Genomic DNA, 17,650 nt, shown 5'->3' with positions numbered 1-17,650 from the left:
GGATGTACAGAAAACGCGTATTGCGCTGGCATGATGGGAATCTGACATAAAACGAAATCGCAAATATTCATGTACTGGCATTCTTCCTAGCGCTTGGACAAGACAAAGCGCTTTAAAGGCGGACACGTAATTATCGGGCACTAAAAACGGTCACACAAGCGGTTCCAAGCTTTCAGTAGCTCTTTCCACGCATCCACCTCTTCCCTGAACCAGAGTTTCATAAACTAGAGGGGATCTAGAATAAGAAAGCGCTATATGCGATCTTTAAATAAGCGCCCCGCCAGATACTGCTCCTCGCCCCCCTCCCCCCACCCCTTTAAACTTTAATGAGCGACCCTGACTTCCTACGGAGCCGCACTGATGGTACATTCCTCATCTTTCCCTTCCATTATTTTTTAGCTCGAAGCACTTCACTGTATCGCCACTTGCTCCCTTCTCACCGTGTCCCCTTTCCTTCGACTTTTTTTTTGTATTTCACCCTTGCCATCCCTTTGCACGCTTTTCCCTGCTTTGCACCCTCGCACCATTTGTCAACCATTTTACATAGTCGCTTTAATCTCCGTCACCTGGTTTGGTTTCTGTGCCCCCATACCCAAGTCAAAGTTAAGGGTCATATTAATTTTTTTCCTGCCCCAGTAAAACCTCCCCCCACCGAAGTTGATTTAAGGGGCTACAATGCTACCCGACCAGATTTATTTTTGGGGTGGGGGCAGGTCCCATTTGAGACCCCGAGTGCAGCCCGGTTTCAACCGCACCGTCGGCTTCCTGAGAGCGCGGGAGCCTTGGAAAACAAACGGATCCCTCCCCCCTTATCGGGCTAAAATGGGCAGGTCCGACGGAAAGTGTGGATTCAGCGCCGACCATCAGGAGAGTGTTGGGTGGAGGGAAGGCTCAGGCCTTAGACCTTGGCCGGAAGCCCCGAGTGGGGCTGGACTCGGTCCAAAGCCGTATAATCCCATTTTGTCCCTCCTTTGGACTGGGGAGGGGGGTTTGCTCCATTTCAAGTGGCTTAATTCTAAAAAGTTTAGCTTTTTGAAAATCGGTCTTCACTTTTTAGCTGATCCAATCATGGTGTTCAAGTTTGCAGCCTTAATATAATGCTTTATGCTGGATGTCTGCCTCTGAGCGTTTCAGGTTTTCGCAGGTAAAGGAAATAGGCGAAGGACCTTGCCGAGGACCACAATTCGGCATAACATTTGACCGACTGACCTGGTTCTCCGCAATTATTTTTTTTAAACCCAAGCGAGGCTTGTACATTTTCCGCTGAACCCTGCTGAAAATAACTAAAGGACAGCTTCAGGGTAACGCAATAGACCACCACCCTCAGATGATTGCATGCCCTTTATTTCGCACAGGTTTAATATCTGGAGGGGCCGCGCCTCTGGCCGCTGTTGAATTCCCTGCACCAATCACAGACCATGAAAAATGCAGATTCCAGGACAATGTACTTAATGGAAAAGAGTGCAGCTGAAACTGAAACGGGGTACAGGGGCATCCAATAGCGTCATACCACGAGCCCATGGCGGTCTGGCAAAACCTGTACAGCGCCGAGAAGCCACACTCGTGGCACCATGCATTATGAAGAAAATAAATTGCCTGGGGTTTTCACACGAGTGTACTCCATGGTGAGAGCCTTATGACCTAAACGGGTAAAAGCGCTTTTCTTTACGCACTGTAAGAATGTTTACTCTGAATATTAGGACTATCAGCTGCCACTCACACCGGCGGCCAATTCGCTTCTAGCGCCCACTACAGGGGTGTAACGTTCCCAAAGCACTTTGGGACGGATTTACAAGCCTATTGCGCCACTTTTGCGTCAATTTTCCCCATGTTAAAAATGACGCAAAAGTGGCGCAAGGGACTTTCTAAATCTGCCCCTTCTAGTTTTAGTGGACACGCTAACAGACGCCGAGGAACATGGATTTCTTTACTTTAAGGTAAATTCCTATATGTTACCAACACCACACAGCTAGAAAATGGCGGGAATCCAGCGCCCCCTGCCCAGAGTTAACGTCATCACACGTTAGCTGCAGGGTGTCCACATCTCCCTGGTTACTAATGGGAAGGAGGAGCTACGAAGCAGCCGCTGGGTGTGTCCAACAGCATTTTTTTAAAACACGTTTATGGATTGGGCTTCTTGGCGCTGGAGGAGTTCACAGAAATTGCCCTTAGAGGATTCTTCACCACTACAGGACACAGTGAGCGCCTCTACTTAATAGATACCATTCAACACAGTTCAAGAGGAATCTCCGAAATGGTCTATCCACCCAACCCCTGCGCCAACCACCCATTGTTCTAGCGTCATTTTGATGTTACCTTTTTGCAGATGCGAAGCGCTATACCTGTGAAGCCGGGTACAAGCAGGTCCCCGCGCTACAAGACCAGAAAGGCCTCCCTCCTGGATAGTTTGTTTTGGCGGCATTTGTTTTAACACCTGCCACAGACTGGCGGAATTTGAAGGTTAGCTGTACAGTAACCTGCGTTTTAACTGGTCGGCCCAAATAAATAGTGCACACTTTCACCATAATGCACATTTGTTTCCAGTAGTGCATATATTATTCAGCACAATTAAACGCCGATATGTTTTAACGCCATTATATTCAAATACAGCCGAGATCTGTTCATAGGCTACAGCACGTACACGCGAGCCATGGTCAAACCACAATTTGGAAGACTATACCACAAAACTGGGGACACATCAAACCCTGAAGCAAGTTCCATTCGCGAAATTTCATAGCGCCTCGACTTGCAACCTTGTCTGCCAACGAGCTTGGAAGCTGCAAGGCCATGTGCGCACGCACCAAACTCATTTGATCCCAAAGCCATCAGGAAAAAAACTGCGGAAAGTCCGTCTTTCACATTTTACCCAGGGGCACCACATTTATTAAAAATTATTGCAGCCTGTACAAAAAAGTTCGTGTGCACCACATCGACTCAGATTTTTACATTTTTACATTTTAGCGAGTATTTACATAGCGCAGGATAAAAATGAAACTTTCAAGTTCGCACAATATGGGGGTAGTAAGGGAGGGGGGCACAACTGAACCGGAAATGTAAACTTCGAAAGTTCCAGGTGCCACCCAGGGCCCGGCCTAGTGCATCACGAACCTTGTATTTTAACAATTTATAACATTTACAACTCTCAAAAAAGCACCAACTTGTACATTGTTCTAGACTACATATACAGACATTTTTTTTGTACAATATGCTTCACCAAGAACCTATACAAAATATGTACATAGATTTCAATAAATAGCATTTGTAAAAGGGCTTTTTACTTCCTTGCGCCCCCTGAAAGACCCTTCCAAAAATGAGCACTGAGTATACTGAATTTGGCACTGCCACCCCACCTTTGGCACCTTACATTGCACAAGAGTAAGACAAGGAATGGTACAGTTTCTTGGGCAATCTGATTGCCACATTTCCCAAATCCTGGAAGACTGGAGAAGCACCGCTTCCAACCCGGGTGCGGCCATGTCAACCAGAAGAGTCTAGAAGCCATGAGTTCAAGGCGCTGAGCCAATACAAGTCTAAGTTCATTCATCCACTCATCAGGAGTGTAGGATGGAGCTGCAGGAAGCAAGAGTCCAGGCAGCAAATAACTTAGGAGCCAGTGTAGAAAGAGTAGTAGCCCATGGCCTTGGAGGCATCTTTGTAGTCTTCTGGGGAGCCCAGGTCTTCGCATTTTATGGTTGGAGAGTTCTCGTTGCTCGAAGTGCTAGGAGAGAGGCGTCTCCTCTTGCACGCCCCCGTGTAGACCCCAGAGTCATTGGAGTCTATGGATTTGATGGAGGGTGGAGTCTCCACCCAGGAAGAGGCGAGGTCGTCCTTCAGTTTCTCCTTGGGGGCGTGCTGGTCATCACCAAAGCTGGGAGGACTGCTCCTTGGAGGCCACGCAGAGCCCGTGAGCATCTTCCTCTGGTAGGGCGAGCCTCTGCCACCCCAGCTAGCCATGGATGCAAAGGCAGAGTCTGGGTAGTAGCCCAAAGGAGTCTGCAGAGGTAAAGACTTGAGGCCGTAGGTCAGCAGAGGGTTGGTGGAGTAGTCCGACTCGTAGGAGCCAAGGTCCAGCTTGTTGGCCGCCGCGGCCGCTGCTGCTGCAGCCTGCTGGACAGGTGTGACAAACCACCGCTGGGGTGAGGGGTTGACCATCTCCTCACCCTGCTGTGGGGACAGGAGGCCGCTGGCCTGTGGTACAGTCCGCTCCCCGTTGTAGAAGCGGGCCGGAGGGAGGTTGTTGACAAACTGTTCTTGGAAGAACGGCTGGACGCTGTACCTGGCGCCGGGCACGATCTGGTGGGATCTAGGGGAATCCGCAGGAGATGGAGTTAGTCGGTCACTCTCTGAGGCTGTGTACATGCTACAATAGAAAAGAAAGCTGAGTGATTGCGCTGTGAACACCAACATCTGCGATCTGAACCACACAAAAAACATGGCCTAAATTGCACTGCAGCTTGAAGCCCCCCGCCCTGAACACCAACATCTGCGATCTGAACCACACAAAAAACATGGCCTAAATTGCACTGCAGCTTGAAGCCCCCCGCCCTGAACACCAACATCTGCGATCTGAACCACACAAAAAACATGCCCTAAATTGCACTGCAGCTTGAAGCCCCCCGCCCTAATCCAAACTCAACACCAAGGATAGTCCCAGATTCACACCTGCATTTCCTGGACTCCTTTCCTCCAGTTTACCTTCCATTATGTTGAAATTAAATACCCACCTAGACATACCTGGCTTTATATATACAAGCCCTGCTTAGCATGTCCAGGGAAGCAAAAACAACCCTTGCAGCAGTCACCCACTAATGCTGAACAGCCAAGTACACAAGTCTCAGGATGGATACTCCTTGCAGGAGGTAGCGACTTAAATGGTGGCTGAAATACTTTTATTAACTCAGACTTTATGTACCTCTGATAAATGAAGCAGAATATTTAGCAGAAAAATAAATTTACTCAAAATATATAGACCCAACATGCTCAAAGGATCCTAGGGTGAGCAAACTGGCATTGGCCCCATAAATACAAGTATTTAACCATTTACCCCAGTAATTTCTCCACCAAATATTCAAGTAGTCCCAACTAAAAATAAAATGTGCCAGGTCACCATCTGCCTCAGGGGTAACAAAAGGAAGCCCATTAGACAAAACATTTTTTTTAGGTTTAATTTGCAAACAAACAGATTAAGGAGTTCAATACATTTGCTCAGAATTGGAGCAGGGGAGACCCGCCTCATTCTAAAAGTCATCAAAAGGTAATATTTTGTTGTTTTTAGAAACTGCTTTCAACCTCATTATGGTCGCTCGACCAAAGCCAGTAGAAGCCTCATTGATTAAAAGCAGCGCTAGACGCCTCCTCTAGGATGGCACAGGGATGCATTTCCCCATTTTTAGCCAATCACATGCCCAGCTGGGTTTATACCACAATTTTGCTGGATCCAGTTATGCAGGTAGAAACACTTTTCCAGTTCCGGCCTCTACCAAAATAAACCGTACACTCACGAGAAACCTATAAGGATGTGCAAAGTTGTTTACATTTTTAATTTCCATGAAATGTGACTTTTGCGTCCATTTATATGGTGAATTAGTTTGCCATTGGGCAAAGAAAACCCAGGGAAAGGTAATCCTGCGGAGAAAGAGCACCCCTTTCGATCCCGCCAGAGCACGGCTAAATAGGGGATTATCACTATGGCCAAAATGCTAGAGCTGTAGTCTTAATCCACTTAAACCGAGACAATTTGACTAAAATATTTGGAAAAGTAAAGCCAGGACTGGAAACCGTGTTGCCAAAATAGGAGGGGGGAGGGTGGCGACTGCCCAACCAGGAGCTGCAGGGCAGAGAAAAACAGTTACTTACGAGTCGTAGTTGTCGCGGAAGCCTTTGGCAAAGGGGTTGTGGTCAATTTTCAACTGTGTAATCTAGAAGAAACAACAACATTGGAGTAAAGTCAATGGCAGTGCAGAGAGGAGTGAATAAAGTCACCACTAGGCGCATGCCGTTCTCTGGCATTTCACCACACCGATTAATAATTATCCACACACATTTAGATGCATTGCTTTGCAGCGCTTCTGCCCAACACTACATTTCATATGAACACAGAAGATCTAAGCTGCTTGGTGCATGGATGCCACCCCTGGCCGTAGCCTGCAGGCGCAAGGAAAGGAAGCCGTGGCACCAGGTGGGTACAGAGCGTAAACATCAGCTGCATCACAGCTCAAATTGTAACAAGTGCTGGTGCCCAAAGCTCTGCTCAAAAGCTCACGACCAGAGCTAGCAAATGTTAGCAGCAATGCCAAAGCAGTGTAGTCTTGAACCCCCCTCAGGCCTATTTAATCCCCTCTATCTCTTGCAGGTTCCTGCTTTCTCCCTTTGTGGCATACTCCCACTCCCTCCTTTCCCCTTTGTGTGTCTCTTCCCCCCCCATCTTGCTCTTGGTAAATGCCTGCTTTAGAGAAAAATAACCAGTGCAGCTCCCCAACCCCCAGTTCAAATTAAGCACGGAGTTGGATCCATACAAGGAATTTAATGATTTCACCAAGTAGAGGTAAACAGCCATCACTGCTTCTGGCCTGCTACACTACTGCCATCTTAGTACAGGTGTACTACACCCGTAACATCACTTCCGTCCCCTTGTGATCTCAATACTAGTGCACTACACCCATGACTTCACTTCTTTCCCCTGGAGATTATCAATATTAGCGCACTACACCCCTGACTTGCTTGCGTCCCTTTGACATTTCCGTACTGGTGCACTACACTTGTGACCTCTCTCCCGTCCACTTGTGATTTCACTCCTGTTCCCTCTTGTGATCCCAGTACTGGTGTACCATGCCCATGACTGTCCTCATACCATCAATACTAGTATATTACACCCATGACTTCACTTCCATCCACTCTTGTGATCTCCATAAAAGCGTACTACACCCATGACAGCATTCACTCCCTCATCGTATGGATGTTGGTGTATTACATCCATGATTTCAGGCCCGTTCCCTCTTGTGATTTCAATACTGGTGCACTACACTTGTGACCTCGCTCCCGTCCACTCGTGATATCACTACTGGTGTACTACACCTGTGATTTCACTCCTGTTCCCTCTTGTGATCCCAGTACTGTTGTACCATACCCATGACCTCATATTATCAATACTCTTGTAATACAACCCTGACTTCACTTGTGCCCCCTTGAGATCTCAATACTGGTGCACTATACTTGTGACCTCACTCCCGTCCACTTGTGATCTCACTAATGGTATACAACACCCACGACTTCCCCTTCATCCCTTTGTAATATCATAACCAGTGTACAACACCCATGACGATAGTCCCGCCCCCTCCTGTGGCACCAATTCTTGTTGATATGACACCCCTCTATGGGGACCCGAGGACCCCATGCCACCAGTTCGGAGTTACAGTTCACACCTGTCAATAAGCTCTTCAACCCACCTGATGTGAGCCAAGACTCCTCATTGGTTAGCATCACTTTGTTAAATGAAAGCGCAGTAGTGCATCGTGATGATAACAGCGACACAGGGGTCTCTACTGACCCCATTACCTTCGTAAATCAATCCACCGACCACCAATGTCCATAAATCCATCCCAAACCCCACACTGGCATACAACTGATCTGGGGAAGCAACCCGCAAACTAGCCACCCTATCAGACTTACCCACCACCCCCACTAAAGAATATGTACCATTGCAACCACAGCTGGAAAGACCCCAGAGTTACCAAGACCCTCCTGCACCAAACAGCACTTCCACGGTACTCCACCACCCACCCCACCCTAGGCAGTCTGACCACTCCACCCACCTCCACCCTACCCCACCCTAGACAGTCTGAACACTCCACCCACCCCCACCCTAGACAGTCTGACCACTCCACCCAACCCCACCCTAGTCAGTCTGAACACTCCACCCTAGACAGTCTGAACACTCAACCCAACCCCCACCCTAGACAGTTTGATCACTCCACCCACCCTAGACAGTTTGAACACTCCACCCAACCCCACCCTAGACAGTCTGAACACTCCACCCTAGACAGTCTGAACACTCCACCCAACCCCCACCCTAGACAGTCTGAACACTCCACCCAACCCCCACCCTAGACAGTCTGAACACTCCACCCAACCCCCAACCTAGACAGTCTGAACACTCCACCCACCCCAACCTAGACAGTCTGAACACTCCACCCAACCCCACCCTAGACAGTCTGAACACTCCACCCAACCCCACCCTAGACAGTCTGAACACTCCACCCAACCCCACCCTAGACAGTCTGAACACTCCACCCAACCCTACCCTAGACAGTCTGAACACTCCACCCAACCCCACCCTAGACAGTCTGAACACTCCACCCAACCCCACCCTAGACAGTCTGAACACTCCACCCAACCCCACCCTAGACAGTCTGAACACTCCACCCAACCCCCACCCTAGACAGTCTGAACACTCCACCCAACCCCCAACCTAGACAGTCTGAACACTCCACCCACCCCAACCTAGACAGTCTGAACACTCCACCCAACCCCACCCTAGACAGTCTGAACACTCCACCCAACCCCACCCTAAACAGTCTGAACACTCCACCCAACCCCACCCTAGACAGTCTGAACACTCCACCCAACCCCACCCTAGACAGTCTGAACACTCCACCCAACCCCACCCTAGACAGTCTGAACACTCCACCCAACCCCCACCCTAGACAGTCTGAACAGGTCACGAAACAATAACTGACTCATGCAGTTAGCATTGGGATCATGTTGAACTTGTGTTAATGTAAAGGTCTGTTCAATACAGCGCTTGGAAAGGGGTCCCGTCAAACATTGTGCTAAGAATAGGCAAAGGGGGGGGGGGGGAAGGGGGAGAATCAGCTAAAAAAATACATCAAACAAGGCGTGCCCCCTCCCTATGGATTTTAGGATGGAGGCCTGGCCCAATAATAAAGGTTGGCTAAAGGGCAGCCGCCATTTTGTCAGCTGCTTTCATGCCATGAGCAAACCACTATTTCCACCAGTTTCCATCACCCCAATGTCCGCGGTCCAGGCAGATACTGGAGCGCGATCAGGTGGACTCTGGTTACCATCTCCCGCTCCCTCAGACCGGAAGCGGCAGCCGGCGCTTCCGGCCGAGCACTTACGTCCGTGTTCTGGTAGGCCGTCACCGCGATGAACTGGTTCTCCGGGAAGACGAAGGTCTGCGTCTTGGTGGAGTCCTGCAGGTCCTCGACGCCATCCTCGCTGACCTCCACGATGTGCAGGCGGGGCTGGTACTTGTGCAAGGACTGGAGCACGATCATCTGCAAGGGGGGGGGCACAGATCAGTGCATGCCACACACAACACAAAAATAATAAAACGAGCATAGGCCTTTCACTTGAAGAGCCACCAGCCCGAGCCGACCTCCATGATCCACCCATACCCCTCAGGGAGAGTTGGACGAGCCAACAAATTAACAGGGAGAGCCAAGCCAAGGGTCTGTTAGGGTCATGTACGAGCCGAGCCCTGAAAATGTTTGCTATGTATAAACTTTAAATATCTTCAAAATTCAAAAAACAAAAAAAGTGTATTTCTTTCGAAAGTGGAAGCTTTGGCATGTATGTCATTTGTTGTAATATCACTATACAGAAATGTTCTTTTTTAGGAGTTTTATACAGAGCGAACTTGACCCGGAATCCGGTATCAGAGCGCTTTCCATGAGCACCAGTTTCGTTCCACGAGGACACATTCATTTCTGTTAGGCCCGGTCCGGGGCGATTAAGTGATTTGCCCAGAATCAGATGTTTAGCGTCATGACTCCAACCCAGTTTCCCCGATTCGAGTGCCCTAGCACTTAGGCCAAGTCCTCTCGCCTTTATTGAGTGATAGTTTTGAAACATGAACCATTAGTGAACTAAAGCACAAGGCAACGGTTATATACACCTTATGGGGCCCACAATGTTACAGAGCAACATTCCTATGTTAAAGCTTAGTTTTTATCTCTTTGTGCACCGTTGGCGGTCTTTCTATAGACAACCCAAGGTAAGTTTTAAATAGGCACCCGTTGCATGATCACACAAGGTCACCATTCACTGTTTAAAGGGATGGGGAAATGTAGTGCTTTTTCCTGAATCACAGGACTTCGAACCTGGTTCCCCAGGTCCAAAGTCTACAGTGCTGGCCTTAATGTCACACCCAGGGCATGGTGAAAGAGGCAGAAGCCACGTGAAGCTCGGCTCGTTGCGGGCTCGAGGTGCCGGCTTGAGGCTCGAGCCGAGCTTTCAGTGGCTCGCCCACCAATGCTGTAGGGTATGAAGGTCCATTATCTGCTAAATGACCAAGTTCCGGGATTGACTTCTAAGCGCTGATCTCAATATTTCCTACTCCAAGTGCTCACGGCTAGACAATATTCTCAGAGGAAGACAGGGGCGCCGAGACTTTCGAGTTCTAGATTTTTGGGGCTGGGCACCTTCTCGGGTACGGGTGCCATCCTTGGAGCACCCACCTCCCGCTGCACGTGCGACCACCTGCACCCATGTGAGGCTGGGTTACAATCAACTGCCCGAGAGGTGCAGTAATACCAGAGGCGCGACACTTGGCCTTCAGAGCACCAGGATTGCGGGGCTTCTCGCCTTTGAGAACTGCGGAGCTCGAGGTAAAGTCGAGATGGGAGAAGGCCCTCCAGAGCACGAGAGCCAGCCCGAAAGTGCGGGAATCCTGGGCCACGGGCGGTTGCGGGCACCCGGGGCCCAAAGGGACGTTATCTTTGCTTCTTGACCTCCCCCGTGTCTCCTCGTCTCGTGTTTTACACTCGTTAAACACGGATGGTGTGTTTTAATGTGCCCAGTATTGTGCCCCTTTATCCACTCCTGCCCGCTCAGCCCTGTCCAGCGCTCCTCGGGTGTCCGCCGATTTGGAAGGCTTATGGCTGGCACGGGACCAGATGTAGCAATTTCACAGTTACGTCAGATTCATAGGGGCAACATTTTTATCCTGGGTTCTTTACAAGTGGGGATCAGGGGCGGCAGCAGCAGTTCGGGGGGTGCTCATAGGGCGCCGCACAGGAAGCCCACAGGTGGGGGCGGGGTCGGGTTGTCTCTGGGGCAGGTCTAAGGCCCGGACGACCCACAGTCACCAATACCAACTTTGGGTCTTCACCAAACAGGTGACCGCGTGCTGCACAGGCGACCGCGTGCTGCACAGGCGACCGTGACCGCGTGCTGCACAGGTAGCCGTGTGCTGCACAGGTAGCAGCGGTGGCTGCGCATTCGTTAGGACCCCGCAGTATTTACTTCTAGGTGTATTTTGATAACCTTTATTAATTTAACAATTATTACAAACTTTACGGTCCTAAACTTTCGAACTTCTAGTCGTCAGCTGTACAAAAGCGACTTCCGGTGGTATCTCGGCAGACCACAGGGGGTGAAGTTCGCGCCACTAACTCATTGAGGGTCATAGATGGGTGAATCTGCTGATATAGGGGGTGCACACTGCAGTTTAGAGACACGCGCCCGGATCATCGGCGCACGTGCACCTCTGATATCCGACTACCTTCACCACCCTGAATCATTCCCTCCTCACGCACGCCCCCATCACCACCCAGGCAAGGTACCCAGCCCCCGCGCACGTCTGTTCACACAGACCAGCTTATGTGGCGTGTGCCACTTCCCTCCTGCATGCGTCACCTGCCCCCTCCCTGCAGCCACCCACGCGCAGACCGGCCACAGACCCACGCACTGAACTCTTCACACCAGGTGGGCAGTCGTGAAAAACTGTTGCACGAATAAGAGGAACCCGAGTGGACGAGGACTCCCGAAACATCACCCAGGCCGCAGCCCCTTCTTAGCAGGGGCACTTTCGGTAGCTCCAATGAGTTAGGTAGCGCTGGGAGGTGAGAGGGGGACGCGGCTCTATATACACAGCCTATTACATGTAGACATAGCGCCAATTAGCCCAGTTTCATGAAGGTGATTTTTTAGCCATTTACGTTACGTCTCAAGCTGCGCTGCGAAGCCCACCGCGTGGCCCATCATCATTTGCGCTGATGGCTGCAAACAGTTACTGGTTGACGGCCCCCCTCCCTGCACGGGTCGGTTGACGGCACCCTCCAACCCCCTCGCCCCCGGTAAACCGCGACAGGCCAGGAACTCGTAAAGTGGTGGCAGAGTGGACGAATCGACATAAGGAAGGCAATCCATTTCACTATTGAAGAGCGGCCATCGCCACAGCCAGGATTTCCAAAGACACTCCCTAAACTCCCTTTTCACTCGCTTGACTGCACTGTGTGATCCTCTGCAAACCCTACAATCTCTATTATCGCATCGGTCTGGAATTAGAAGCACTTAAAAGGCGGGTGGATTGAGGGAGCACGGCTGGAAGGATGCCCCTCATGTGACCTTTGCCCCGTATGACGCCAGGCGTGACGTGTTTCCGCAGGCTCACCTGGGTGCTGTTGTTGTTGGCCCCCTTGTTGTTGGTCAGTTTCAGTTTCCCGAAGGAGATCTCCTGCCGCATCCAGTGGGCCCCGGTGTTGGGGGACTCGGGGTGCACGTACACCTTGTTACCTGCGGGCAGAGGGGCGGGGTTAGTCTGCTGCGGGGGCAAATTAACAAGAGCACACCAGGCACTTACAGCTGGTGCCGCCCATCAGCACTTCCGCCTGAGCATGCCCCATACACGTCCCTTGTATCCGCACACCTACACCCCGGTGCCCCTCCCCACGATCGCAGTGCCTCACGCCCCTGCCCTGTTGCCCACTCCTTGAGCCCAAAGGGGCAGATTTACAAGCCTTGCGACACTTTTGCGTCATTTTTAACTTGGGGTAAAAGGACGCAACAGTGACGCAAGGGACTTGTAAATCTGCCCTAAAGTGTTTAAGCCCCAAACATACCCCCCCCCACACCGACTCCAGCAGCTCCCCTCACGCACCTGCCCACTCCATGAGCCCAATGCATGTACCCCTATGCCCACAGCCTGCTGTACCTCGCGCACCTATCCCTGCAGTTCACAGGCACCCGCCTACCCCTATGAGCACCTATGTAGTTACCCCTCAGGCATACATCCTGCTGCCCCCCGTGCACCCCTATCCCTGCAGCTCCCCTCACCTTCACACTCCCATGGTTACCCCAAACATATACCCTCCTGTCCCTCGCACATCTATCCCGGCAGCTCCCCACACGCACACCCCGCTGCCCACTCCCGTGCGCAACTAAGCAGTTACCCCGCAACATCACCTGCCGGGCTGCCCACACCCCCGAGCACTTGTTACCCCCACGCACATACCCGCGCAGACACGGGCCCCGCTCTGCACCCCCTCCCGTGACCTCACGCCCCGCACTTACCCTGCATGTTGTTGTCCGCCTTGCCGCACGTCACCCACTTGCCCCCCTGGAAGCGCCAGTGGTTGGGGTCCGCCAGCACCACCTCCACGAACACGTTGTAGTGGGAAGTGGGGTTCAGGCCTGTCATGTTGAAGCTCAAGAAGGGAAACATGCGCCTGGAAGGGGAGAAAAGCGCTAGCTTAGATCACTTATTTAATGTGACCCTCAAACACCCGCCCCAAACACGCAAAAAGTTTACCATTCAAAGCTTAAAGTTACATCAGTTTTGACAGCTACATTTAATCTAAACCCAACGATTTGTTAACCTTTCAAACTTTGAAGGGCCCGCCGCCGTGTGTAAATTACGCCACTGTTTGAAAGTGGACTTGCACTTTAAAGGGCGGACACCCAAAATATGAAAGTTTGTTTTCCAGCCACTCTCCGCAGCGGTTCTTTAACAAACTAGTTTGCAAGATTTGTTTGGCCCAATCAGAAGCGAAAAAAACTGGCTGCGAAGTAAACACTCTGAATAGAAGCGCATAACAGGTGCCTTGAGTTATAAAGTTAGTCTTAAAGCGCTGTCGTTTAAATGGTTCATAACGAGCTCTCGACTGCCCGCGTACCGTTCAAGGTGTCGCGGAAAGGTCATGTTTGCGGGGTCCCCCTGTGAACACCTGGGGTGGGTTGACCTGGTGGAGAAGAGGTTTATTATAATCGGCTTCAGTCCTGGGGATGCGCACACATTTTATTCCGGGATTCCCCCGCAGCGAGGCGATCGATTTTTAATCGAATCCAAGCGGGCGCTTGTTAGCAGCATGCGTTGCCCAGCGTGCAACTCGTTGGCGCACTAATGCTTGTTTTTTAGTCGAATTACTCCGTTTTTTAACCCCCCCTTTGCAATTTTAAAGTGACAGGTTATGTGCTTAAATATAGACAGTGGCATTTGCGAGTCCTATAAGCTGTTTGGTAAATCGCGAATTAGAAAATAAAACTTCTGCACTTTTTTATTTTCCCCCCAGAAGTATTGAAGTTTACAAGCCTGTTTCACATTGGCGATTCTGATAGATATATAAAAAAAACGAGCAAATGTAACAAGAGTCATGTGAAAAGCTAGTTTTAGACACTGGATATATTTTCTGTGCTAAATATATTCGATTAATGCTCCGAATATAAACGATTTCGAGTTCTAAGCCCAGCGAAATGACCAATTAAAGAGCTGGGAAAACGGCTGAGCTGGGTAGGAGCCCTTGGTTTGTGGTTGTTTTTAAAAGTAAAGGGGCATGCGCGAAGTTTGCAACGAAAACACCACTTAAACGGCGGTACTTAAACGACCTTAAAGGCTGAAAGAGTGGGTTTCAGGGTCAGAGACGAGAACACGTTCACGTCCGACAATTTATATCACAACGAATAAATAGGGTGGGGCTCAGGTTTGACAAACCAAACAACTTGTCACACATGGTTTGTCAAACACGCAGCAAAACAGCGAACAAACAGGAAACCGTACAAGCAAGAGCGAGGTTCAAACACCCCCAGCACGTTCGCGTCGCCAAATACATAAAGACAGAATGGTGTTTGCCTGCAAACTGAACACGTAAACAACTTGCGAGGCAAATAAGACATTTTATAAAGGTAAACGAAATGGCGTTTGGGAAATGCATTATTTGCCCGTGTTACCTTCCAAGTTACTGCGCCCCGTATAATGGTTCAGTTTATGCAACGACAGTTTTTTTTTAAGTTTAGGAAATAGAAGTTTATTAAAATTATATGCAGATAGAATACAAAGAGAAAACGCACCAAAACAAAATATCCTTACAGATATGAGACGGCGATCCCTTTAAATAAATACTTTAGTTTATAATCTAGTTTGAATTTGTTGTTAAGCGATACGTTTGAAACTTTTTGCAAATGAATTTCTTTATTAATTAGTGACCTCATCGCCGGCATAATTAAACACTAACGGCCCTCTGGGGTTAAGTGGCAGTTACGGTTTATTACAGTTCGCCAGAGGAGAGATGGGCCATAATAACAGGCACACAGACCGAGGACGGGCGTTTACATATAAAGTGTGGCATTAACGCGGTACATTGATGATATAGGCTCCCGTCAATGAGTAGGGTTCTTTTAACATAGATTTATAGCTCATAACGTCCCACTAGTGTCACGGAAAAGGACTTGCAATACAGCAGACGCCAATTAACGTACTCTGGTATCAGCCATCCATGGGGGTTAGTCTGCTGAACTGATCGTGTAGTTGCTATGTGACCCCAGGGCGTTAATACGAAATAACGGCTATATAGCGCTGTTAATAAAGACCAGCTGGCATACCAGGCAAGAGAGGCACCAATGAACATGATAGATTGATAGGTTGCACGAGAACTCGGGAGGGTCAAGTAAAACAAATAACGCTGCTACCCGGCGTCGCTGGGATGCTCTCTCGTAGGCAAGTTCATTTAAGTGTCAAAAACTAACTGCACGTGCGTTAACAACAATTAACGTTCGTTTACTCCGCCTAAAGGGTGATTTTAAAAATGACTTAAGGCACATGGACAAAAGTTTGAACACTCATTTTTGACAGTTTTACACCAAATGTAATCCTTGCATTCAAAATTCTGCCCCCCCCCCCCCCCCCAAAAAAAAGAGCGGCTCCTTACCTGCCCTGCTTGGTAATTATCATCTCCGTCTGGTGCCGGTGAAACTTCAGCCAGAGGGGCCGGTTGCAGAGGAAGACCTGAGCCCGCAGCCCCTGTCCGGAGCCCCCCAGGCCGCCTGCGCTGCCCCCCATCCCGGGGTACGGGCTGTAGAGCGCCGCCGGGCCCTGCCCATACTGGTAGCTGGGACTGAACTGCCCCCGGGCGGAGCAGACGGAGGGCGAGAAGGCAGCGGGGGGCAGCATGCTGCCGTAGTGGGGGTACCTGGAGGCGGGGGCCCCGGGGTAGACCTGCTGAGTGCCCGGCCCATAGAAGAGGGAGCATGGTGGGTCGCCCCCGGCCTGCTGCTGCTGTCCCGCCGCCTGGGGCAGGTAGTATCTGTCGGTCCCGCTCAGGCCGTCTAGGGCATAGCGGGGGGCCCCGGTTGGGGAGCCCAGGCTATCGTCCGTGGAGGGGGACCCCTTGCGCCCAGTGTCCTGCAGAGCTTTGCCGTTCGGGGTGCCCGGGAAGCTCTCCTCGGGGGTTGCGAGTGGGGCGCCTTCCCTCCCCGCCCCAGGGCCGGCCTCGCCGCTCAGAGGGGCGCTCCTGGGGTATTTCTTCAGCGTGAGACCCTTGTCCTGGGCCCCAAACTGCTGCTGGTGCCCCCCAATGCCGGGGCTGCTTCCTCCCTCAGAGGGTACATGCAACGGGTAGAAAGAGCTGGGCAAACTGGGGGCCGCCCCCGCCAGCATCTGCTCCCCCAACTGCATCCTTCAAGGGAAAGGCTACAAAATTACAAATAACAGCTACATGCAGAGGAACTGTGCAAAGTGCAAAGAAAACAAAATAAAACAAACGGACCCCTTCTCCGGGCCAACTGGGTGCAAAGTGAAAGCAAAATCTAAACTACTATCAGAGAGCCATTTATATTAAAATAAAAGGCTCGTTCCTTCCCAGATCTAGTGTTAAAAAACATAAAAATCCAATTCACCCACCACCTCGATAGCACCGTGCAGGGCCGTGTGAGAAACAAACCGAAATCTAACACGCTCAATCAATGTGCCTTAAAAGAAGTGTTCGCCTTTCCCTTGCCTAACAGGAGAATAAGAGGGAATAATAAAAAGAAAGCGCCCCCAGCCAGGACCAGCAGCAGACGGCTCCGCGCGCAGCTCACACGAAGTGTCAGGCGCGCAGCCGCGCCGCACTCTTATATAGCATCGCCTCATTCACACCTCGAGCGGGGCTAATGGGGCCGGGGAGGGGCGCTGGGGCTGCCTGTCTTGGCGAGAGATGGAGGAGAGCAGACCCAAAAGAGCCCCCTCCTCTCTCGGCCCCCATTGGCTGCCGCATCTGACTCTAATTTAATTAGACAAGTCCTAATTGGGACAGTTCACCTGCGACTCTCGGTGCTGCTGGGGGAGGCCAAGCGGAGGGGGTGCTCTGAAGGAGCTGGGCTCCACTTGAGGCTTGGGTGCGGTGTACGACGTGCCCGGGTACCCCCATGCCCCCCGTGTGCACGTGCCAGTCTCCTTAAAAACGTGCAATAAAAGTCACTCTCGCATGGTTGCCAATCCTAGCATCCATGCTTAGCTGCCGGCTCTCCTCGGGCATGTAAGGGCTGTGGTACATTAGTACTGCCCGCCATTGCCAGCTGACTTCTGCCAGGCGGGCACGGCTGCCTTGACCAGCAGCTGAAGCCATCTTTCAGTTGGCATCGGTGAAGATGTAGT

At 50.8% G+C, this 17,650-nt stretch overlaps 1 protein-coding gene across 2 annotated transcripts; it reads right to left on the bottom strand.

Moving 5' to 3' along the window:
- Nucleotides 1–2,853: 2,853 nt before the first annotated feature.
- EOMES (eomesodermin) lies at nucleotides 2,854–17,159 on the bottom strand. 2 transcript variants are annotated; one of them, XM_086942125.1, is made up of 6 exons: nucleotides 15,945–17,159; nucleotides 13,315–13,469; nucleotides 12,416–12,537; nucleotides 9,138–9,296; nucleotides 5,857–5,918; nucleotides 2,854–4,303 (listed from the first exon to the last, which is right to left on the bottom strand). In XM_086942125.1, the coding sequence occupies exons 1-6, from the start codon at nucleotides 16,688–16,690 to the stop codon at nucleotides 3,604–3,606; spliced, it is 1,944 nt and encodes a 647-aa protein (XP_086798251.1). In that variant the 5' UTR covers nucleotides 16,691–17,159; the 3' UTR covers nucleotides 2,854–3,603. The 2 variants fall into 2 exon arrangements, with proteins under 2 accessions (XP_086798251.1, XP_086798250.1); XM_086942124.1 differs by having other exon boundaries at nucleotides 2,854–4,360; nucleotides 15,945–17,157.
- Nucleotides 17,160–17,650: the final 491 nt, after the last annotated feature.

Source organism: Lissotriton vulgaris, chromosome 10 (genome assembly GCF_964263255.1).
Source record: "Lissotriton vulgaris chromosome 10, aLisVul1.2, whole genome shotgun sequence".
Classification (NCBI taxonomy): Eukaryota; Metazoa; Chordata; class Amphibia; order Caudata; family Salamandridae; genus Lissotriton; species Lissotriton vulgaris.
This window is presented reverse-complemented; position numbering and strand designations above follow the sequence as displayed.